The sequence below is a fragment of the Sesamum indicum genome, linkage group LG5, assembly GCF_026168435.1.
Source record: "Sesamum indicum cultivar Baizhima isolate 11 linkage group LG5, ASM2616843v1, whole genome shotgun sequence".
Classification (NCBI taxonomy): domain Eukaryota; kingdom Viridiplantae; phylum Streptophyta; class Magnoliopsida; order Lamiales; family Pedaliaceae; genus Sesamum; species Sesamum indicum.
This window is the reverse complement of record NC_142661.1, coordinates 190,748-215,391: the sequence shown is the minus strand read 5'-3', so window position 1 is coordinate 215,391 and position 24,644 is coordinate 190,748. Positions and strand designations below refer to the sequence as shown.

The window sequence follows — 24,644 nt, the reverse complement described above, 5'->3', positions numbered from 1 at the left end:
TTAAACTTGACAAATTAAATTTAAACCAAACTTTGATTTGATAAGCTTTTCAGCTTGACATGAACTCTATTCGATTAGTATAAAAATAATATAATATATTAAAAAAATCAAATTATTCATTATATTTGATTTAATTAAAATTTATTTAAACTTAGATATTATTAATCAAATAAAATTCAATCATAATTTTTTAATTTTAATAATAATTTGAATAAATTTAAATAATAATATGTTGGGCTCAAATCAAACTGTTTAGCGCCCTAGAAGCGTTGTCAGCCCAAAAAGATTGGGCTTTGGATCGATCGAATCAGAAACCACGCACGAAAACGATTACCGTCTTTTTGAATTGCTTATTCGGATCCAGCATTGTTCAGTTTCTATCGAGAAAGCTCGAATTAAGATAATATATTCTTGCTGATGGGAACCGCAACTAACTTCATATCCAATCAAGAAATCTACAGCTGCACAACCACTGAGATTATTGCAATTTGCCGTAACAAATTATTAAAGCGTTTTTCCTGCGTTCATTAATTGCAGATTCAGAGCTGTGAAAACCTGATTATGGTGGTTATAGTAATTCAATTATAGGTTCTGCCTTTTGCCAGGGATGCCCTTTTGCTTTAATTGCTTTTTCAGCGGTCACGCAAGAACATTTGGTGGGACATAGCGCAGATCTCGAATTCGCCTCTGTTTCGATTTTCTGCTTTTTGTTTTAGGTATACATTCTCTTACCGGCTTTCGTCAATCAGTAGTTAGTGTTAATTGGACGAAGGTTGTGGTATTGTGCCTTTGTTGGTGAGTTATGGCTGCTTACTGATTTTTTTCTTGATGTTATTAAAATTCGTGAGTATGATTTGTTGGATGAAATGGTTGTGAATTGAATTAAAATGGCTGCTTCATTGCTTGTGTGTGAGGGGATGGAGTTTGGGGGTTGATAGGGCAAGAACTGCTTAAGTTTTGTGCTTTATAACTCTAGGTTGTCAAATCTGTTTGATTGTAGGATGATAAGAATGAAGGACGAATCTTTGTTTCTGCTTTGAATCTTGAATCCTGAACGATGATTATGTAGGTTTCAGGTGTAAAAATGGAAGGTGTTGTGGTTAGGAGAGTTATTCCTTCGGATAACAGTTGCCTCTTCAATGCAGTCGGGTAAGCCTTGAATCTTAGTTTTTACCTAAATTGCCTCAAAAGTAAAGGCGGAGGACTATCTTTGTCTCCAGAGTTATTTCGATTAGTGCACATGTGTGAATCTATATAGTAACTGATTTATGGAATTTTATTTTCAGTTATGTCATGGATCACGACAAAAACAAGGCGTCCGAGCTGAGACAGGTTATGACTTGGATCATGTTATACATTTGGCAATGCGATTCCTGAATTTTCCACTTGTGATGCATTATTGTGATACTTGGATAATGAAAACCTGTAATCAATTTACATTTTACAGTCATGTGATAGTTGATCTGAAATTAATATGCGTAGGTACTTTATTCATTTTGCATTTGTGCTTGTAACTTCTTAAATGTCCCATATTGAATTGCAGTAAGAGGGTGCTTGATTGAGTTTGTAAGGTCTTTAAGATATCTTATAAGATGTTATCCAGCTTATAAAATGGTATAAAGAAATTGGTAAAATTTCAAAATGAGCTTATAAAATCCAAAATAAGATGTTAAGATTTTATAAACTCATTTAGAAAATGAAGCAATTGCCGACTTATTTTGAATTCTTTTACAAACTCCCTTGGGTTTTTTAACAAACATCTTATAAGTTTCATTATTTTATTTTACCCAAATATTTTCAATAACTTACTTATAAAATAAGATGCGCTTCTTAATTATTATAAGCTCGAAAAATATCTTCTAAGATTGAAACTTATAAGCTCTTTTAAATGAGCTTACTCAAAAACCCTCTTAATTCCGGGCCAAAGTCAAGTAAAAGTTACAGGTAGCTTTACACCTTTTTCCTTACACCAATGATCTCGGAATTAGAGAGGTTACATCACAATGATTTAACTGGAGGATGCTTAAATGGAACATTATTAGCGAGCATTTTGAAAAGGAAATAGGAGTAGTTATTATGGTATGTGGGGAGAATATTTATTTAAAAAGAAAGAAAACAAGGAACTCTTATTTTGTTCTAATTGATACATACAATCATTAAAGAATAATGAAATAATTGTTTTAGTAAGTTTAACTTTGGTCAGAGAGTGACGTTGCAAGTTAACTCAGATATTATTGTACTGACATGCTGTCCTTGCTCCATCTAGTTGAGTTAGTCATTTGATGTAGTTGAAGAGTTTACACTGCATTAAAATGTCGCTGTAAAAGTTCAAACACGAACATCATTGAACCTTGGTTGCCTGTATTTTTCTTTCCATTTGACATTTTATAACTTCGAACTGTTGAAGGTTATAGCAGCTACAGTGGCCAGCGATCCGGAGAAGTACTCTGAAGCATTTCTTGGAAAGACTAATGAAGAGTACTGCGCATGGATTCTTAACCCAGAGAAGTGGGGAGGTAAGCAGTATATTTGGTAACATTTTTACACTTTGTTTATCCTCTCGCAACAAACTACTTTAAAGATTTCTAATATTCGGTGCATTGTGAGTGAAAGGTTGCTTCTTGATGGAAGTTGAACCTTAGGGCTGAGGTCTGGGCTGCTCTTGCTACCATATGACAAGGAATACTGTTTGCATCTAAGCCAAAGCAGCTGCCTTCAAAAGATGCTTGGGCTTTGTTTTTGGGAATGTTGTCATTCCTTCAGAATAAATCCAAACATTTAAATGAAAAGTCAAATTCTTCCCTCAAATTATTTTAGAGAAATGTCTAATAATCAATGAACTATACAAATTCAAACTATTACATGGTAAAATATATATCTCTATATCTTTCTATCATTATACTAATATAGTATTAAAAATGATGGGACGGCACCAATCAAATAACAGGTTAGATGTAAAGAAATCTACAATGGAAAGTTTGTCCTCAAAATAAAACCAAATATACTTTTATTCTTCACATATTCCCCAGAACATTTTTCCCAAGACTCAAAGTGAAACCAAGCATAATGTTGGATGTTTAGACTCTGTATTTCAGGTTACATATCTTAATGGGACTCCATATGTCTTACTAAACTGGAAAAAAGTCCTCACATTCACTACCTTATTCACTGGCCAATAACAATCAACACCAAGACACCCTGATATGCTGATATCAACTGGTAACTGTATGTCAAGGTTAATTATTGAGACTGGCCACTGCATAGGATGTGGGCCAATTCGGGGATTCATCACAGCCTTTATTGCACCTCAACTCTGCTAGGATTCTATGGCCCTAGAACATATAATTAACGAATATCTCTGTGATTGTGTCATTCTTTTGCCATTTATACTAGAATAGTGATAAGAATTACCTGTCCTGAAAACAATGTAATGCTAATCATTTCCACATTTTCTATAAAGCAATAAGAGGTTAAGAATCATGGGTTTAAGATTGTTAAAGACATTAATGCATTTGATGCAATATTTAGAAATTTGGATCTACAAGGATATATGTAGTGAAGTTATTTGTTGGAGAATTGAGTTCTAAAATTCGTGGTGGACCAAATCTACCATTTGCTCACTTTTGCAAAGAACTCTTACAACATTCAACATTGTAAGATGCTGTAGTTGAGATTGTCTAACTTCTGTTCAAATGGTGTGTGGTGGTGACCTCAATGTGGTTTTGAAAGCCTAAACATGGCCTATAAATGTGTTTACCGTGTTCTTGTTAGTGTCTTCTCTTTTTCGAACTCTGTCTTCCAGAATTCAATTACTGCTGATCATGTATTCTCATTTTGCTGAATTTTTATAGATCCTGCTTCTGGTAGTTATGTTTTATGGTAAAAGTTTAAGCTTGCTATAATCTTTTCCGCTTTTCTGGAATAATATATAACTAGTTTCTGGTCTTTGCATTTTATAGCCATTGTATGTTACTTTGTGAGCGAATAGTTGTGAAAAAGTTCTTCTCAATTTTTTGTTAAAAGTGCCGGCATGCAGTATATGTGACTACATTTTAATAAAAAAGAAAAAGGAAAAAAAACTATCCATAGGATTTATGTGAATAAAGTATTATATGGGAATATAATAATACAAATCTAAAATGCAAGACAAAAAATGTCATTTAATTGAGAAAAAGACATTTACACACAAGAATGTGCCTGTGCTGAAGTGAGATGATCAACTTTAGCCCAACAACGATTGATGCAAAAGATAATGTGCAGTGCATGTGATATTTTCTAGTGTGTATATATACATGCGTATGCGTGTGCGTGCGTGTGTGCTTTGTGTATGTATATTTATACATATGTGATGCTTATCTGTCTGATGACAGTGCTTTAAATCTTATTATGTTTCTGGCCTGCGGATTGCTGCTTCTCCAAGTGATGTAAATTTCAATTATTAGTCAATGATCATGCCACTTCATTTTTTGTAAGGTTTAGACTAAGAGTTTCTTGGACATAAACATTCTTCCACATCATTAGTTGAGACTTTTTACATATTTAATTCTTACAATACCACACATCCGTGAATAGAATCTTGACCACTAATCTAAAGGGATCATTTTTCTTGGTCTTTCTATGTTAAGTGCCTTTAATGTATTTGATTGTTACAGTAAATCACTTTGATACGTTAAGCTTGTCCCTCTGGCATGAATGGCTCATCTTTCTTGGTCTTTTCCCTCTAGGTGCCATTGAGCTTTCAATATTAGCTGAATATTATGGGCGTGAGATTGCAGCGTATGACATCCAAACCACAAGATGTGATTTGTATGGGCAGGTTGGTGTTAAGAATCCATCTAATTTAGTTCATTGGTATCATGGCTGGATTCTTACTGTTATTTGATTCATCATTCTTATGGATTGTATCTACAGGAAAAGAACTTTGCGGAAAGAGTCATGTTGATATACGATGGGCTTCACTACGATGCTTTAGCAGTATGAAGTTTTGTCTTTCCCCCTCTTTCTCTGTAGATGACTGTGTTTGTGTGTTTTGTATGTTCACGTACTTGATCAGATGTGAGGATTCTTCATTGGAAAAGTTAACCTGTTTATGCCCAATCTTTCAACATATTTCCCTTTTGATTTGTGTTATTCACTCAGCGTGCATGAGGCGTGCATGTTAATGAGTATTTTATAAAGGCGGTCCTTAGGTTATTAGAATTGGTCTTGAATAGATTATGCTGTCAAATTGAAATTTTCTAGTTAATATTTTTTTCTCTATGTAAACACTTGATGAGAATAGAGAGCCATATAATATATTTCCTAGTTCCTACATATCTATTTTTTTTTATTTTTTTTTGGGTTGGGGGGGGGGGGGGAATGGGGGCCAGGGTGTTTGTGGGCGCAATAGTAAGTCCCTAAATGTGAAATCGTTGCACAATTGAGTCTGGTCTGAAGAATCTGTATTTGTTTGTTGCACTATATAAATGTCTACCTTTCAACAGATGTCGCCCTTCGAAGGAGCTCCAGCTGAATTTGATCAGACCATATTTCCCGTGCAGAAGGACCGAACTGTGGGCCCTGTCGAGGGACTTGCTCTTAATCTGGTTAAAGACCAGCAAAGGTAAAAATGTTAAGAGTTGCAGCATCTTACTCGATTTTCCTCTTCATTCTGATCAGTGGCTTTTCGTTCTCTATGATTGCACTATCTTCCCTCTACCAAAGAATCATATTTTCTATCATTTAAAGCAATTCTTTTGTAAATTTTCTTTGTTTAATAAGTAGTTCCTGAAATGGTTATGTGAATAGTTCCATGTATTTTCGCATCACATTTTTGTGCTTGGAGTCTGTGTTTGTTACATTTCTTTTTAGCTCAAGCAGGAAAAAAAAGAAGCTTTCTCTTATTGCTTAACCTAACATAGACTTCAAAACTCACTGCATATATTCTGAATGATAAGTTACAAGAAACTTTGATTTTACGGTATTTGAGCTAACTTTGTGATGTTTCATATTGGCTGCTTTATATAATCCGACCCAATCAGTGATCATGAATATTTAATGACTTGGTTTGGAACTGTCAATGCTGCTTATTTCTTAGAATTCACAACACGTTTTTAATAGTCTTTTGCTGAATTTTAGGAAGAGGAGTTATACGGATACTTCCAACTTCACTTTGCGATGTGGAGTTTGCCAAATTGGACTTGTGGGGCAGAAGGTTATATCAAACCCATCCTTTTCTTTCTTAGACCCTTCACTTATTGAAATCTTTAAGTTGTGGTCTATATTTCGGGTTGAACACTGCAGGAAGCAATGGAGCATGCACGGGCAACAGGTCATGTGAACTTCCAGGAATACAGATGACGGGATTTACCTGAGCCAATAAAACTTGGCCGAGTCAATCATTGGTGTAATCAAATATCTGCATTCAACAATGTTTTGTAGACCATCTGCTTGTTGCTATCTTTCTTTCTGCTGTGGAAGGAAAGAAACCATTCTGACTTGTATACTTATGTGCTGCTGCTGTTGTAATATTTACAATTTCTTTCAGTTATACGGGGTTGGATGAAATTTGTCCCAATTTTGACTGCTATTTACCTCTTTAAAATTGTATCAATCCTTCTTGTTTGGAGTTGTTTTTAGGTGGGTTTTGTAAGGTTTTAAAAAAATAAGTTTGAGTGTTGAAAGGTTTTGAAATGCATATTACGGAATGTGCTGAGTGTTTGGTATTGTTTCTCGAGAGGTTTTGGAAGTTTTTTATATTGTTTTCAGGGAGAGTTGGTTTGAACTTTTATCGCCAGAACATTTCAAGCCGACTTTTTAGGTTGGTTTGTAACTAGACCAAACATGGTGTAATTTAACTGCCGGTAACCAAAACTTCCTTGAGACGAGGAGAAAAAACTCCAATCATGGGGCTGCTAAATCCGACGTGCAACTGTGCAATATGGTTGTGCGATATGGCTGTGATGTCTTATAAGTCGTGTAGTGTTATATGGTTGTGATGTCGTATAAGTCGTGCATGTTTAGTGCAATACGATTGTTATGTCTTATAACTCGTGTATGTACAGTGCAATATGGTTGTGATGTCTTATAACTTGTTTTTAATATATTAATAAAGACCCCATAGCAGTATTTTTATATTTATAAGGAGTAACTGTAACAAAATTTTATTTTTGAATTATTGATGTTAAATAAAAGATAGTTGTGACCAATGGAAATGATAACTGTACTATCAATAATTTATAGGGATAATTACACTCCCTCCTTTGAGATTTTGCGTAATTATACGTGAACGTCCTGTGGTTAGGAAAATTATATCTGGCATTCCTGAGGTTTGCCCTGTTTAAATCCCTCTATTAGTAAAATTCACTAAATTTGCTAATATTAACATAAAAATTGAATAAAATTGATATTTTATTGTAGGTCAAATAATTTTTTCGAACTAAACTACTCTTATACCGCTGAAATATACCTCCTCATATGTATTAACTCGTGAAGACGTATGAGGGTAATTTGATCATAAAAAAAATTATTTGACCTGTAATAAATCAGTAATAAGTGAATCAGGGGTAAATATAGATTTTTCTTCAATTCTTTTGTTAACATCAGCAAATTCGGTGAATTTTGTCTAACGGGAGGACTTATTTATTAGATGAAAGCAAACCTCAAGAGTGATAGATGTAATTTCTCAAACCACAAGGAAGTTTACGTGTAATTACACCAAACTTCAGGGGATGGGAGCATAATTATCCCTAATTTATATGAAATGTTGAATGAAACGTAAAGTTAGAAGTTTATGTATTTCTTTTTTACTTGAGGTCAGTCATTTCTACACAAGTCCTAACAGAAGTGGACAGTGATTTTTAGAGTGAGTACAAGTATGATTTCAAAATTTTTTAGAGAAGAAATAACTTCGCGATTTTAGAAGGAGATTAACTGTGATTAAGGGAGTATTTGCCAAACTTTCTACTTTTAGAAAAGTGATTTTCGTGGAAAAAGTTAAAAGTTATAACAAAATCAAAAGTAGGTAATGTTTGTAAAAAAAAAAAAAGTGAAAAACAGATAAAAGTTAAATTGAGTTGTATTTGAAAAAGAATATTTCTAAAACAACCTTAATTGATTAAAGACCGTCACGTCCTTATATGTTAAAAAGATATTATTTTTACTTAATATATGCACTTGTCTTTTGATAATAAACTTTATTTCATCCTAAAATATAATAAACTTTTTATTTCAATTAGTATCTTATATTCAACCTTTTAAAAATATTTGTCTTATATATTATTAAAATATTAAATCCTAATTGAAAAATTCAATAATATTCTCACTATATAATATAATTGTTCATTCATACACAGCAAACAAACTTCTATATTGTCAAAAACTATATTTTTTCAATTACTCATAGCAATTTAATTTATATTATTTTACAATATACGAGTAAATATCAGATAATATAAAAAAAATAAAATATAAAAATTTTAAAATATTAAATGTGTGAAATTGTAAATTTTGTTAGCTTTAGATGGGAAATTTTACAAATAAATTTAAAAGTATAAAATCAAATTAAAATCATTATACGAGAGTAAAGTAATTCAAAAGAAAGCTAAATTCATTTATAAAAAAAATCAAAACGGCTAAAAGCACCTCTTTAATTGCTCTAATTTTTAATTTAAAAGTGAATTTTGTATCAATCTTATAAATAAAAAGCTAACATTTCAAATATTTTTTTAAAATCAAAAGCTAAAAAGCACTTTTTCAAAACTGTAGTTGGAAAAGGCAAAAGTGTTATTCACCAAACTAGTATTGATAGTTGTGTAAGATAATATGCATATGATGAGGTTCAGTTGTATATATATATAGCTTTAGATGTAAGTCTTTTTGGTTGGTTATATGATTATGATGATTTCACAAAGCTTAAGTAAAATCATTTCATCTTAGCCTTTTCTTCTCCCTACTCAACACTAAACCTTTTCCAAACACAATTCTTCAGTTGTTGGAAATATTCTACTACCATTCGCAGTGTTTGGATTTATTTTTTGAGTGTTTTGTTGTATTTAATAGAGATATAAAGAGAAAAACAAAGATAAATAAGTGTCTGTTAGTGATAGTATGTATGTTTGAAATTTATTTTTGGAGATAATTTAAAATAAGTATTGCATACTTAATATTGTGTTTTGGGAGACAAAAATTAATATTCATTGTCAAATCATATCTTTTTATATATATATATTTATGTATATGTATGTATTTATGCTAAAACAGTTAAAAACATCTAAATAAGGTGTTTTTGAATTATGACAAATATTGGGTATATTTTGAATCGTCCCGGAGATAACTTAAAAATGAAAACAATCATATTTTACTTTTTTTGTCTTTTTAAAGCTGTAACTACAATCCCCCTTTTAAAAGTTTATTGTAATTATATATAAACCTCTCGTGCTTTAAAAAATTATATTTTCTGAAATTTATTTCAGTCTAACAAATACGTTCATCCGTTAGTCAAAAGTTAATGAATTTGTTGATATTAACAAAAGAATTAAATAGAAATTGATTTTATCATTGATTGATTTATTAATAATATATTGTAGGTCAAACAAAGATTTGTGACTAAACTAACCTTATAACTGTCGAATATGTTTCCTCATGCATTAACATGTGAAGATGTATAAAGGTAATTTGGTTATAAAAATATTTATCTGACCTGCAATAAATCAGTAATAAGTCAATCGGAGGTAAATATGAGTTTTAATTCAATTTTTTTAATTAATATCATCAAATTCAGTAAATTTTAATTACTGAATGGACTCATTTATTAGACGAAAGCAAACCTTAAGGGTATTAAATGTAAATTTTTAAACCACAATCAATTTATATATAATTACCCAAAATTTAAAAAAAGAGTAATGTAATTATTCTTTTTTATTACTTTGTTTCAAAGGGATTGATGGATAAAATTGTATTATTTAGTATTTTCAAATATTAAAAACCAATTATTATAAAGTGTAAAGCAAAACATAAAATTGGAATGATTTCTAAAATTATTATAAATGAGCATTTTAGTGCATGTAATAAATAAGAGTGATCAATTTAATATTGATATTTGGGAAGTTAGTTATGGCCCATGTGGGCTAATAATTCCAATTCAACTTTATGATATTATCATATTATGATTTGACAATTCACAATTTACTGATTAAAAACTTCATCAAGATGGCTGTAATGGTTAGGATAAATTACAACAATTTTCTTGAAATTTATCGTAGTTGCGAATACTTGTCGTTATTTGAAAAATTACAATTACTTCTTGATACATGAAAAAATTATATAATTCTTAGATGGGAGTATGAAATTGTTAACTTTGCCCTAATTGTAATTTTTTTATTTTTTTTAAACAAAATAAAAAACTTATAAAAAAATCAAACACTGTGGATGAAAAAATTTTAAAAATTATATAAAGAATTATCCAGTTAGTCCAAAAAAAACTTAAAAAATAAATAAAATTATAATTTTTAATTCACTAGGGCATTTTGGTCAGCTCACCACAAAATTTAGATAGAAACCTGACGGCTTGTGCTAATTGTTAAACGACAGTTAAAATTAAGGGGGTATTAATAATTTTTCAAACAACAAAGGGATATTTATAATTATGTGAAACCTCAAGGAAGATCGTTGTAATTTAGTCTAATGGTTATAAGTGAATTTAAGACTGACTTTTGAAATTTCTATTCATACTAATGATTAAGGTTGAAATTTTAAATTCTATTAACACGTTAGAGATTATGAGAATGAGTCTCACTAGACGTATTATTATTTGTCTTATTTTATATAAAGTTATTATATATTAATTTATTATTTTTAATTATATTAATATGTTGATCGAATCCACATGTTACTTAATTTATTTGAATATTGAAGTAATTATTTAATTATGAGGAAAAAAATGCTAACCAATAGCTTTTTCTTGATAGATTAACAAGAAACTATAATGATAAGTGTTGGATTAATGATGACATTTCTTGAAATTATCATCTTTGGATTTTTCTAGGGCTTGCTTGATTTTTAATAATATTTTCTCACACTCACACCCCTTTCGAGAATTATTTATTTATAAGTGATTCATTTTTTAGAATTTAGACGAAAAATACTAATATCAACAAAATAATTATATAAATTTTTAATTTTACCGTTCATTCAATATTTTTTTAGCAATAATTGTATACTTGTAAAGATAAATAAACGGCTATATAAAACTTAACACACAAAAAAAATAAAATAATGAATAGTGTTTTTTTTTCTTTTATTGATGAATACTTTTAACTCAATGGTTATAGTTCAGGTAATAATATTTTATTATAATTACATCTTTTTGACTTTATATGAATTATATTTATTCCTCTTATAAGTATAAAAATATAATTAGCAAATACTAAATACAGGCGATGTGAGCAAAAAATTGTTCATTCAAGTTAGTCCAACTCAATAATATTTTTGGGCTAAGATTATCCCAAATCTTGAAACGAGAATTTGCAAAAAATACGTTAGTATTATGATCTTCAAAGTAGTAAATAATTATATAAATATTGATCACAAATATCCTTCATGGGCCCTTGAGGTCCTTCCTCCGTGATGGACCCCTCCGTGGGCCGAAGGTTTGGTCTTATTTTCTTGGGCTTCATGTAATATTTGTGGTATTTACGCGTAAAATTGAAAGTTTATGTATATAATTATAAAATTATTAAAAAATATTAAAATTATTAATTTGATCAAATTTTTTTAAAGAAAAAAAATAAAATAAAGAATGAATTTGAAATTTAAAAATTGATATGACAAAATATTTTCTTTTATAATAGTAGATATATATACATATATTTCTTTATTTTAATATTAATATATTTTGTTTAGATCCTAATGAAATGGGACAATTATTCGGAAAAATTTTGAAAGATTTTTTTTGAAGTGAAGAGTATTTTTTTTTTATTTTACGAGAGAGTTTAGGTATAATTAATCCTACTTTTTAAAATAATTTAACACAATATGTTTATACCTAACTAAGATATTATAATTATTATAAATATCTAAAACAATAATTTGAAAAGACAATCAATTGAATATATCATTTTCAAGAGGACAAAAATTAAATAAAGTCCAATCCCATTTCTCTTCTTCTATTGCAATATGGCTGAGCTGAATTGACTTCATGAATACACCAGAGACTTAAGTCTTAACCACCATGCCCAAAATAACATGTTTCAGGAGTTGTTCACACCGTTGATTCAATTCTTGATTGAATCGGACGGCTGGAAACTAAAGAAGATTAGCACTCCACAAACTGGACCCCATCTGCAGACCAATTGATATATATAATATTTAAAGATCAGTTATGTCCAGAAGACTCATAATTCTGAAGATCAAAAAACAGAGTCAATTTTGAAATAAGCCGACCGCCTCCAAGAATTTTTCCTCCTCTCAAATTCAAAACAAGATTAAAAACCCATCTCTCAAATCTTTTGTTCTTGCAAATATTCGACGTACAGTTGACAGGTTTTCGAGTTTTTTCTTCGTTGTTTTTGCTGTTTCTGGGATGCTGCCCCTGTTTTTGTCTCAGCTCTGAGATAGGATTTCGTTGAATTTTCATCTCAGTTTTGTTCTTGTAATTTTTTAAGGATCCTGGATTTTTACTATGGTGAATTGAAAGATTTCGTTACCTTTGTGTTTCGCTTGGTTTGAACTGTCTGTCTGTATGATCTTCTGTCGATCTTTTCCTTACATGTAGTTGTTTGAAATTCAAATTGGTCAGAATTGAACAGAAGTATTTTGCTCAAAGAAATCGTGTTCTGCGTTTCGTTGTTTGTGGGGTTTTGGTGAAAAATTTAGACTTCGGGTCAGGATTCTGTGTTTCTCTTCAGTTTCAAGAATCATGGGTGTTCAGAAAGACAGAGTGAGGTTCAATGTTGGCGGCAGAGTCTTCGAGACGACAGCCACGACGCTGGCAAACGCCGGCCGGAACTCCCTCTTCGGAGCTATGTTTGATGAGAATTGGGATCTCCAGTCCAATGCCGGCACCACGACGACTGAGCACTTCATTGATCGGAACCCGGATTGCTTTGCTGTCCTTCTTGACCTCCTCAGGACTGGGGAGCTTTACATTCCCTCAAATGTTCCTGAAAAACTCCTATACAGAGAGGCCCTGTTTTATGGCCTCTTGGACCATGTCAGGGCTGCCAAGTGGGGCCCATTCGACGGGAACATGCTCCTTCTAGCCCGGTCGATACGGGGTCTAGCACCGGGAGATGGGACGGCCATCCGGGCCAGCCCCGATGGCGGATGCTGCGTGGCTCATGGTAGTATGGTCCACATCTATGATTGGATGCTGGAGGAGCACCATCCTATCAGTCTTGACTACCAGAGGGTGAACGATGCCGTTTGGGTCAACTTAGAGAACATTGTGATCAGTGCTTGTGAGAGGTTAGGCAGAGATGAAGGAGGCATCGGGTTGTTTAGCTCGTTAACCGGAGAATTAAGGTATAAGTTCCGTGTCTCGCATGAAAATCAGGTGAAGAGCTATACCGGTGGCGCTTTGAGCTTCAACTCGGACTATAAGTTGTTTTCTAGTTGTAAAGGTAGGAGCAATGAGTATGGCATTGGTGTATGGGACCAAGTGACCGGAAAGCAGGTCGACTTTTTCTACGAGCCGGCTGGATGGTCGCTTGGAGAGGCCGACAAGCTGCAATGGCTACATGGTACCAACTGTTTGTTGGTAGCAACATTATTTCCAAGGAAGGACAACTGTTACATTAGTTTGTTGGATTTTAGGGACAAAAGCATGGTTTGGTTGTGGTCTGACATTGGGGCGCCCTTAACGGACGAGCGAAGGGTTAGAGATGCGATAGCTATGGAGGAAACTCATTCTGTATGCGTGGTGAATGAGTACGAGGATTTAGGGTTTATGGACTTGAGACGTTCCGTTGGATCAGTCCGTTGGAGCTCAAGAAGTCGACTGATGAAGGGAAAAATGGTTGATGAGCCATGCTACCCAAAACTGGCATTGCACGAGGGGCAGCTATTTTCATCAATGAATGATAGTATATCAGTGTTCTCCGGCCCTGATTGGGTGTTGACGTCTAGGCTGAGAAACAGCTACGGTGGTTCCATTTGTGATTTCTCGATAGGGGGTGATAGGCTTTTCTCGTTACACAGTGAGGAAAATGTCTTCAATGTGTGGGAGACCCGACCTTCTCCGGTTATGTGATTCTTTGCAGGTTAACCCACGTGCGATCGACATATTTTAGCTTGATGGATGACTGAGCTTAGATCTGGATGTTGAAATTAAGGTTTCAATGCCAGTAGGTTATAGAACGAGTCGAGTGTTTGTCTGAAGTTTTGAGTGTTGTATAGATCTCATAATGACATAAAATTTATTGCTTAACTACCATATGTTGAAACATGTCTTTGCTTCTATTACATGAATGTATGGACTTTTTCCTATAGCAGAATTGATGCAACACACCCGGGCCACTGATGACCATTGAATGGAATGTATGTATGTATAGCAGCAGATCCATCCTAGCCAAATTGTTTCTACTGGTTTGGTGGTTCTCTTGGGACCCCCCAAAAAGGGTCATTGCCAAGTCTCCTTTTGAACAAAAACCTTATCAACAATCTTCTTTGACCTTTTACTTTTCTAAAGATGATTCTTATCCTTGTAGTACTTGGACATTGCAGTACTATTTATTCCCTTTTTTTGAGATTCCAGATTCCTAAAGGAGACAACCTAAGCATGTGGGCAGTTCAAACTGCTAACTTGGCTGCTTCATTGGGAGCAGTTCATTAGGTCAACCAGTTTGGTGGAGTTGCGCTTCGTTCTATTACCTAATGGGCTTCTGAGCACTGTTTTTTAATGGTGGAAAGGAGAAAAATGGGATGGAAAATCAGCTTGAAATTCATACCCCACCATTTTCCATCCATAGAAAATAATAGAAAGATCATGCTTCTCAAATTCAAATTCAAAATCATGTAGTGGGAAGTTAGCCCCACAAAAAATATGAAGAGAAGTTTGACCCTTGCCGGCAATTTGCACAACAAATGAGATAACTAATAGCTGAAACCAAGGTCTAATTAATGCATCACCAATATAAAAACATTTTATGCATTCACACACATTATTGTCTAATCCCAAGTTCACATCCTGTTAATATTTAATATTAAATTATATTATATTTAAATTCAAATAATTTTGTAATTGTTAATTGTTAATTAATTAAAATATATATTTAATTACAATAATTATTATTAATTAGCTAAATTATTTAATTATTATAATTATTTAAAATATTCTTAATTAACTAAAATATATTTGAATTAATAAAATTAAAATTAATTAAAAAAAACCTGAACAATTAGGCCCCTCTTTCACCGGAAACTTGTTTCTAAGTTCTCGACGCCGTCCGGATGAGTTTTCAACGGCCAATGGTACCATTCGAATCCTCTCTTCAAGACGAACATTTTCATATGTTCAATTTGAGTTTTCGTCAATTAGAGAGACTGGGCTCAAGCTAAGACTGTCGAACATGTTTGCCGTCGATTAGTCTCTATGCGGTCGAATTTTAGTCTCACACCATCACCATCAGACTCGTCTCTTCAAGAAGATTCTAACGAGACCGGCCTTACTCAATTCGATAGAAACTTTATGGAGATACAACAATTTTAATAAATTGCACCGTCGCGACGAGATGGTGGAGGTGGGGGCAATGGGGGGTGGGGTGGGGTAGTTAGTTTTTTTTTAATATATAATAATAATATATTTTTAAATTTTTTAAATTATTTATATATAACATAAGTTAAATAATTTAAAAATCTAGACATTTTATTTGTTTAAATCTAACGGTTGAGATTAATTAATTAAATCTATCGATCAAAATTTAGTCAAAGAAAATCCAACGGTCATTAAAATAAGAAATTATATATATTAAGTAAGGATATAAAGATTATTTTCTAAAAAATTAACAATACAAGTTGAATTTAACTGAGAGGAGGCGATTGAGTTAAGTTTTACAAAATACAAGGGAACTTTTAGCCAATTATCACAATAGGAGAGTCTTTTTTGCAAACTTTTTAAAACACAGGGAGACTTTATGCATTTTGTCTTATGTATGCTCCCAACAGTTCACTCTAATTCAGCAATAAAAAAATACTACGACAGAAGTAGAGTTTTTTTATTAGAAAATTGAATTGGAAATTGAAGGTCATGGATACATTTAATGAAGCAACTCTATATTAAGACATGCAACTTAAAAGAATTATTCAGAGATGAGAAAGCTGATATGTATTTTCCTATGCTACCACACCTGACTTGACCGGTAAATGCTGTAGAGGAGTAAGACTCGACAAAAATGGCTGTGGACGGCTTCCAATAAGTCAAGCATAATCGGGCATTACTCTTTTAAGGAATGTGATTGGTTGAGAATCTTCAGGGGCGAGCTCGTCAAAGGCGATGTAGTTTTGCTCCTTGTGGTAAACATGACAAACAGTCAAAATTGTCTTCATCAGACGCCAGTTCCATGTAGCCTCATTCATGTACTGTTGAAGCATTGGGAAAATGGGATATTGAAAATGCGTTAGTATACATAATTAAAAATTTGTGCAAAAACTATATTGATCAATGTCCCCTTATTTATCAAATTTATTTTTTGGGGCCGGGCCGTGGAGAGAGGGAGCTAACAGGGTAGCGGTGTATGATGATAATAAGAGTAATGGAAAAGCAAAATGGAGACTACCTTTCCCCAGTTTTCTTGGAGGGATTGATGAGCTGCCCTCAAGTTATAACTTGGTATTCTGGGGGAGATATGATGAGGAATGTGAACGTTAATATCATGGCAAAGAACTTCGATCCTGTCAAGAAAACATGCAGGATTATTATTTGCAACAGAAAAAGTTCAACAGTTTACTACTCCTATCTCACTAGATGACTTTTCACTCTTAATCATAAACTGAAGGAGGCTTTCTCACAGCTCACCACCATAATTTAGCAATTGTTTTGTATCTTGACATGCCTTGTCATATATATATATAATGAGTATTAAAATGAGTATGCAAATAAGACTATCAATTTGCTTGTGAATGTGACAGATTGATAAGCAGGTGATTGAGTTGATGAAATCTCGAAATCTTTGGTAAAGAACACATGTGAATGAATATGATTTTCTCACTAAGTTGTAGAAGTTAGATGAGTGGCCTTGTATGAAAAGCTAAAGGGAAAGGGACTACAAAGTATTCACAGATTACAATATCGTCTAGAAAAGGTTTTACTCCTAAACTGATAAACTTTTTTTGTTTTTATAGTGTCGGGAGATATGAAAGTATTACCAACTGGGATAATCACAGTGGACAGTGCCATTGAGTTGGGCTTGAGCAGCATTCCACTCCTCCGAGGATTTAAAGGGTATATGAGGTGCTGTGTGATGGACCATTGTGAAAGTACTCATCTTCAAATTCGAACAGACGATATGTTAGTTGCATGTCAGCAAAGGATCCATACAAATAAGAGGGCATATCGAATAGGGAGGTATGCTTTCTGTCTAGATGAGGAACACAAACTCTTTAAATAGAAGTTATTCTCGAACGATTCAGAGGGATATCAGCAAGAAAACAACGGAAATGAAAATATTTTAGACAAGATATTTTAAAATGAAAAAGCAGCTTGGTGGCAAATCAATCACAAATATAAAAAGCTGGATCATTAAACCTGGCCAGAAAACGCCATAGTAATCTTTGATTAAGCACAATGAAAATGACCTGCTCGTTATAAAGTAAGGATGTAGAATCTCCTATAATTCAAGAATTAAATATATGCAGAAATGAAATGCCTAATTGTGTGGTTGGCATTGGGGTCTAAGTATGCTTTGTAGTTTCCAGGCTACAGAATGCCGTGTGGTCTATTGCCCACTAAGGGTGTGCAACATCTTGAGATCTTTATCGCGAAAATATAATATTCCGCTAATTCATATCCAAAGGTTAAGCCAATAACTTCTGATCCAATCAATTTCACACTATTATCCTGTTTAGTTCTTGCAGCATATGATAAAGTATGTCATTACTTTTCATGACAAGCAAACCCTATACTGGTCACCAAATGAACAGAGCAATTGAGAAATATCAAGGAGGTGAGAAAGAAACAGTACCCAGAAGTGATAACCTAACCATGGCATCAACCAGAATTTGATCCACCCCATGATGCCAGTTTTATAGATTATCAACGGCCACCCAATTGCCATGAAAGCAAACACACAAGCCAAGCTTATCTTCACTCTATTAACTTCATTAGGTCTGAACTTTTTCAAATCGAAGTGACATATTAACCTATAAGGCACTTCATAATGTCAATTACATTACACAATTTTATAGTGAACTCCAGTGAAATAGAGTTCATACTCATAATATTTATCACTTAACCACAGATGATTGGGGTAATTATTTTAATAATATCAAAAAGAAAAAATTACAATAGTAGTGTTGTTATGAAATTTTTAAAGAAATAGGCAGCGCTGCCATTTTTATTTAAAAAGAAATTAGCAGCACCGTGATTTCGAATCGCAGTGCCTTTTCTTACTTAAAAAAAAAAAACAAAAATTCAGTGGCACCGCGATATCAATTCGTGGTGCCATTTTCTATATATAGAAAAAAAAACTTGGATGTTTTTGTCCCTAAGAATTGTGTCTATTTCATCTTCAAATTAATAATACACATGTTTTATAAATTAATATAATTCAAATGGTTTATCAATTTAAAAATCAATTTAGATGGTTATAATATGGGTAAAATACATTAATATTTTTTAGGTTAGATCAAATTACACAAATACCGTTTGTGTTTTATTATTAAATTAAAATTATTTTTTCCTATAAAAATATATTCTAATAATAATAATAATAATTTTTTGCTCGGTATCGTTACTTCAATTAAGTCAACGCGATATAATTGCTGTCAGTTTTAATCTTATTTCTTTAAAATATAAATATGAATAAATTGGCTCCTAAATGTTTTAATTGGTCATTTACCTTCTTATTAGATTACATCGTTTCGAAAACTAATGAATTGAGCTAATTGTTATATGGCTGTTAAAATCAGGGGGTATTGGTGACAATTTTCAAACCATAAAGTATTTATAATTATACCAAATTTTAATAGAACTCGTAATTTACTTAAAAAAAAACAAAAGAAGAAATGAAAGATGATAATATACATACACAATTAAATTATTATTCGAAACGACGTAATATAATAAGAAGGTAAATGACCAATTAAAACATTTAAGAGCCAATTTATTCGTAACTTATATTTTAAAAGAAATGAAATTAAAACTAACAGCAATTATATCGCGTGACTTAATTGAAGTGACGATACCGAGGCAAAAAATTATTATTATTACTATTAGAATATATTTTTATAGGAAAAAGTAATTTTAATTTAATATAAAACACATACGGTTTTTTTGTGTAATTTGATCTAACCTCAAAAAATATTAATGTGTTTACCCATATTATTAACCATCAAAATTGATAAACCATCTGTATCATATTAATTGATAAACCATGTGTATTATTAATTTAAAGATGAAATAGGCACAACCCTTAAGGACAACAACATCCAAGGTTTTCTCTTTTATATAGAAAATGGCACTGCGAATTGATATCACGGTGCCACTGAATTTTTGTTTTTTTTTCAATAAGAAAAGGCACCGTGATTTGAAATCGCGGTGCCGCTATTAAAAATGTGGTGCTGCCTATTTCCTTAAAAATTTCATAACAACACTACTTTCGTAATTCTTTTTTTGGATATTATTAAAATAATTACCCCAGATGATATTACCAGTGTGCTATAGACATCCATGGTCTGAATGGCCCATATCCGTATATAATTGCCTTCCGAAGAACTGGAGAAGAATCAAATTCCTCTGGGTCAACAGGTTGCCATGCTGTATCCTCTACCAACCTGTAATGAGAGTGGGAAATTGAGTAAGATGCAGCAAGTTTACAACAATTTCATAATTAGTATATAACATTATAGCTCACTGCAATTTTTGGACACAGCGTGCATACAGTCAAACGCAGCAAGTTGCAACTGTATCTCTGCTATACAGTGGATGATAGATATTAGTTTTTAAGGGCACACAGCAAGTTAAACATTATAGTTTACCCCAGTAAAATGCTGTCAAGTTTGTGAAGTTTACAAACTAGTATCTGTGGATACAGTCAAATGCAAAATTGCCACTCCAGTCTCTGTGAGACTAGTTTACAACACTTTGGACACCATCATTAAGATATTGAGAGAATAATCATACAAACATGACAGTTAAAGATATGTAGGTTAATTCTACAAGGGGAACTTTTTGCTACATATTTCATGTTTTCTCCCATTTCCTCATAGATCGGTATTATATCATAAACTAATCAAACTGATGGACAATTATTTTTTGATTTCCATATATAAACCAAATAGACCAATTTGCTCATAGGCTAGCTTAAGATGAGAAAGCCCCTAATTTCTCCAAGTTTTCATAAAAATATCCACGACATTGACATGAACAGATAAGAGAGAAGTGTGACTGAGTATTTCTTTGACTCAGAATTAATACAACTCAGTTTTAAAGACAATATTAAAGGTAGATGCTTCTAGTTCAGTTGTCTCTATCACTGTCTGCCATTGGATTTAGTGAAAACTTCATCAACACAAAAATTGTTCTTATTGAACACGTTTTCACCTGCCTATCTATCAGAATTAACATTTAAGAAACTTCACATGTGCAATGTTGGTATGTTAAGCAAGATGCAAACTTTCGGCAGCAATTGCTTGGAAAACTCAAGCCACTGTGATATATATATATATATATATATATATCTGTGCTATTGCAAGGTCTACATATAATGAAAAGGTGTCAAGAATAGAGTTATATTAAAGCAAAGGTGTCAAGAGAGACGATGCTGACATATTTGTTTTTGCATGATGCCTGTCGTGCTTGTATCGCCATGGTTCATACGGGTATATCAGTGGCAGAAAGGCCAGAGTTCCAACAATGTCTTCGACCAATTTGTTCCGCGAAAATGATTTGTGTGCACAATCATGTCCTATAACAAAGAACTGCACCAACAGGGGGAAAATGAATCTGAAACAGTTTGCAAACTATACATCAGAATAAAAAGAACTCAAATGAAATGGAAGTATTGCATGATAGTCAGAAGCGAAGAGAGAAAGTAACAGATCAAAAAAGTTTATAATGTTTCTAGCATGCAACATTTCGTCAACAGGAACTGTTATATGTTGGTTAGGCAGAGGTGGGTATATTTTAGCCAGGACCCTCTCTTTTGCAAATACACTTCTTAAATTTCTTTTTCCTCATGTCAGAGGCCATTCAGTTGATTAACCAGCATTATGACAAGTACGGAAAATATAAGAGCATAACTAACCCCCGTAACTGCAGTTCCAGTCCAAGCCCAAGCTAGAGGAAGCAAATACCATGGTACTTTTGCAATCATGAAGATCCCCAAAGCATAGGAAGTGACAGATACCAACACAGACTTCCAAGCTTTTACATCATCAATCTCGAAGACCTTTCATAAGAATATACATACGAATAAAATTAGGATGACGATTGAAAAATTGTTGCAGCAGGCAGAGGTTTGGGTACATATGAGTGACAAGACAGTAAGTACCTTTTTTGGGAGTGTATCAATTATGTTCCTCAGAGTCACATTATCGGGAAGGGTTTCTCCAATCTGCCGAAAACCATATTCTTGACATAATTGCTGCCTGTGTTCTGCACTGTCTGCTGGAGGTGGTGCCACAGAGACTGCCACAGCTTTCACAACTTTGTGTTTTCTGAAGGATATAAGACTTTGGTTCTGTTTGCTTCTTCTTTGAGGTAGACCTTCCCACTTCAGAAGATATGCACCTATATGTTCATCATTCATAATGAGAATCCAGAAAGAAGTGATTTTAGTCATGCAATTACAACAGATTTGATGTTTATTACTGAAAAAGACAATCAAATTGCTTTCGTATTCTTTGTTTTATTCAAGGAAAAATTGCAGATGTACATTAAAAGACTTATGATCTGAAATTCCAAATTCTTGAATACTGGAAGAGCACTTGCACACTACATTCTTCCTGAGTCGTGTACCCTTCAGATGTGAAAATGCAAACACGGCTTCTAACGTTGATACCCTATGATTTCAATAATACATCTGATCCTGGAAGGCAGAACTCTATAACATAAAGCCTCATACCAAGGATCATCATAACCCTTGTGAACAGAGTCAGTTCCAATTTAACAAGATTGTACCAATGTCATCTCTTTCACATGCAGCAGTTCAAAAGATACGCTTGATATTTAGGGAGACATAATCCATGGTTACCACAACTTATTCCACATATCATCCTATCTTATAGTTGAAACTTAGATAACAGTTGGTTCACTTCAAAATTCAGCCTATGACAGACTTACATAAATGTGTAATTGTGGAAATTTAGCTTCTCAGACCGGCGGAAACAACCATTCTCCTAAACCATGTTAGCATTCAAACTTAAGGAACTAAAGAAACCAAGCCACATAATACTTCAGACCCTCATCCCACATTTACAAATTAAACTAAATTTAGTGGAAACACTTGCAAGAACACCACGATTACCTGATGAAGCTGAACTCTGGGGGAAAATCCTGTTGCCCTCAGTCGGCCTTTTCTGGGGTCCCTAACAAATTCAAGAAACATACCATAAGCAAAACAAATAACCACATCAAAAACAACCCAATCACCAACTCCCATGCATCTTACACTTGTGTATCAAACAGATAGACTAGAGTCAGTCAAAGAGGATTTCATACCAGGAAAAGGAAGCTCGAGTGCGCAATTCTACAGGCCATGGCTGCCCAGAAAAACTAGAATTCAAGAGACCCCTTTTCGATTTCTTCTTCAAAAGATACTCCCTCTCCTCAACAGCTCAGCAATGGGCAGCGAGCACTTCTGAAGATAAAATTGCAAAGAACGATGGGCCCTGAATCTCAGGATGGTGTGGGTAGGGGGCCTTTATATACTCATTCGCACACAGTGCACAGATTCATTTGGTGTGGACACAAATTGTTGAGGACCAAACCGCCCAATCTTCACAGCCACTAACTACTCTTCATTCCAAATTTTATTGTTTTCTTTTATATGGCGGTGTTTGCAAAAACCTCAATGCTGTTTGAAAAGTGGAATTGTAGAAAAAGTAGGAAAGACGTTTCAAGATATTCAAAAGTTGGAAGTGTTTGAAAGTCATTAGCAGAAAATTTTGATATAAAAAGTATTTGAAACAAAAGTTAGTGTACTATCAATTTATGTGACGCTACCCAATGTTAATACTGTTTTATGTCAAGTTAATTTGATACACAGTTTTAATTGGTAGTGTGCGTTTTTTCCACTTGATCCAGCTTCTAATAATATTTCAAATATATTTATTTTAATATTCACACTTTCAACAAATAACAATAAAATATAAATATTTATCTCTCGATTTTTTCTTAACTTTTTTTTCGCACAATTTTTTACAGCAACTCTGTTTTTTTGGGTAAATGTAAGTTACATTTATAAATGTAAGTTACAGCAACTCTGCTTTACTGTACAAATTCTTTCCAAATAGAAATATAGCCGCTACAGGCTTCATTTTTCACTCAAAATATTCTTATTTGTGCCTAGTTTTATTTCCAACAAGAATCATACAAATTGGATCTCCATGTAGTGAGTCATTTAAGTTTTAGTACAACTTGGTTAGACCGGAACAAATTCGAACGTACTATAATATTTTCTCAAAAATCATACTCTTCCAAAAATCACCATATTTTCATGATATGGCTCCTATTTGTTTAGTTTTAGTTTACAAAAGAATAATGCGAATTGAACCATTAGAACTCAAATTACAAGGGTTTAAATAAACTTTGTCAGATTTTCCGTAGAAACAGAGTAATAGAATGTTTTCTTATTTTTACCATTCAAAAGACCGATTAAATATGACAATTATACCTCTAATTCGATAATTTTCAAAATTTATTGTAACTATCATTATTAGTATTAGTAATTTTTACAAAAAACGACTCCACGTTATTTTAATATCATTATATAAATTCTTTTATTATATCAATAATATATTAATATCTTAAGTTGATTTTCTTTTATTTATTTTTTAATTATGATTTGTTGATTTTATTCTTTTTATTTATAATATATTTAAAAATATAAAAAAATTATATACATACAGAAATAATGTGTTATAACGATTAACTTTTTTTTTATAGAAAAAAGACTGTAAACCGCAATTAGCTTAACTTCAATCAAAAGTTCATAAATGATTAAAATATTTTTGCTATACTACTAAAATAAATATTTTTAATATTCATTTTTCTTATTTATTTTCTTTTGTCTGTTTTTATTGAATTGACAAAAAGATTGCGTTTGTATTATTAGAAGGTTTTTTATTGGTCCATCTCATAGTCTATATTTTATCTTTCATCAATCACATCTGATTTAACATTTGATTCTTGACATTATATAACATTATATAATAATATTTTAGATGTCAATAGTTTTTGTATTGTAAAATAATTTAATTTCTTGGATATATAACATAAGTTTTCTTTTGGT

The 24,644-nt window shown here is 32.5% G+C and overlaps 3 protein-coding genes across 9 annotated transcripts; 2 read left to right on the top strand and 1 right to left on the bottom strand.

The window, feature by feature from the left end:
• Positions 1–341: 341 nt before the first annotated feature.
• On the top strand, positions 342–6,556 carry LOC105162938 (OTU-like cysteine protease family protein). 7 transcript variants are annotated; one of them, XM_020694063.2, is made up of 10 exons: positions 342–493; positions 606–716; positions 1,077–1,149; positions 1,287–1,332; positions 2,408–2,516; positions 4,725–4,816; positions 4,912–4,974; positions 5,484–5,602; positions 6,118–6,193; positions 6,283–6,556. In XM_020694063.2, exons 3-10 carry the CDS (start codon positions 1,085–1,087, stop codon positions 6,337–6,339), a joined length of 627 nt encoding a protein of 208 aa, XP_020549722.1. In that variant the 5' UTR covers positions 342–493; positions 606–716; positions 1,077–1,084; the 3' UTR covers positions 6,340–6,556. The 7 variants fall into 7 exon arrangements, with proteins under 7 accessions (XP_020549722.1, XP_020549721.1, XP_020549720.1 ...); XM_020694062.2 differs by having other exon boundaries at positions 343–493; positions 1,070–1,149; XM_020694061.2 differs by having other exon boundaries at positions 356–493; positions 589–716; positions 1,070–1,149.
• Positions 6,557–12,376: 5,820 nt separating this feature from the next.
• Positions 12,377–14,482, top strand: LOC105162939 (BTB/POZ domain with WD40/YVTN repeat-like protein). Its single transcript, XM_011081119.3, has one exon. It carries the CDS (start codon positions 12,896–12,898, stop codon positions 14,225–14,227), a length of 1,332 nt encoding a protein of 443 aa, XP_011079421.1. The 5' UTR covers positions 12,377–12,895; the 3' UTR covers positions 14,228–14,482.
• A 1,687-nt stretch (positions 14,483–16,169) lies between these two features.
• FAD6 (fatty acid desaturase 6) lies at positions 16,170–23,150 on the bottom strand. Its single transcript, XM_011081121.3, has 10 exons — positions 22,853–23,150; positions 22,659–22,719; positions 21,684–21,922; positions 21,438–21,581; positions 20,960–21,111; positions 19,843–19,965; positions 18,156–18,333; positions 17,341–17,459; positions 16,752–16,866; positions 16,170–16,554 (listed from the first exon to the last, which is right to left on the bottom strand). Exons 1-10 carry the CDS (start codon positions 22,889–22,891, stop codon positions 16,393–16,395), a joined length of 1,332 nt encoding a protein of 443 aa, XP_011079423.1. The 5' UTR covers positions 22,892–23,150; the 3' UTR covers positions 16,170–16,392.
• Positions 23,151–24,644: the final 1,494 nt, after the last annotated feature.

Coding starts and splice junctions, on each gene's coding strand:
- LOC105162938 (XM_020694063.2), top strand. CDS start 1,085: ATGGAAGGTGTTGTGGTTAGGAGAGTTATTCCTTCGGATAACAGTTGC. Junction 2,517..4,724: donor TAACCCAGAGAAGTGGGGAG/GTAAGCAGTATA, acceptor TTTTCCCTCTAG/GTGCCATTGAGCTTTCAATA. Junction 4,817..4,911: donor GATGTGATTTGTATGGGCAG/GTTGGTGTTAAG, acceptor TTGTATCTACAG/GAAAAGAACTTTGCGGAAAG.
- FAD6 (XM_011081121.3), bottom strand. CDS start 22,891: ATGGCCTGTAGAATTGCGCACTCGAGCTTCCTTTTCCTG. Junction 22,720..22,852: donor ACTCGAGCTTCCTTTTCCTG/GTATGAAATCCT, acceptor TGAATTTGTTAG/GGACCCCAGAAAAGGCCGAC. Junction 19,966..20,959: donor CATCATGCAAAAACAAATAT/GTCAGCATCGTC, acceptor CTCTCATTACAG/GTTGGTAGAGGATACAGCAT.
- LOC105162939 (XM_011081119.3), top strand. CDS start 12,896: ATGGGTGTTCAGAAAGACAGAGTGAGGTTCAATGTTGGCGGCAGAGTC.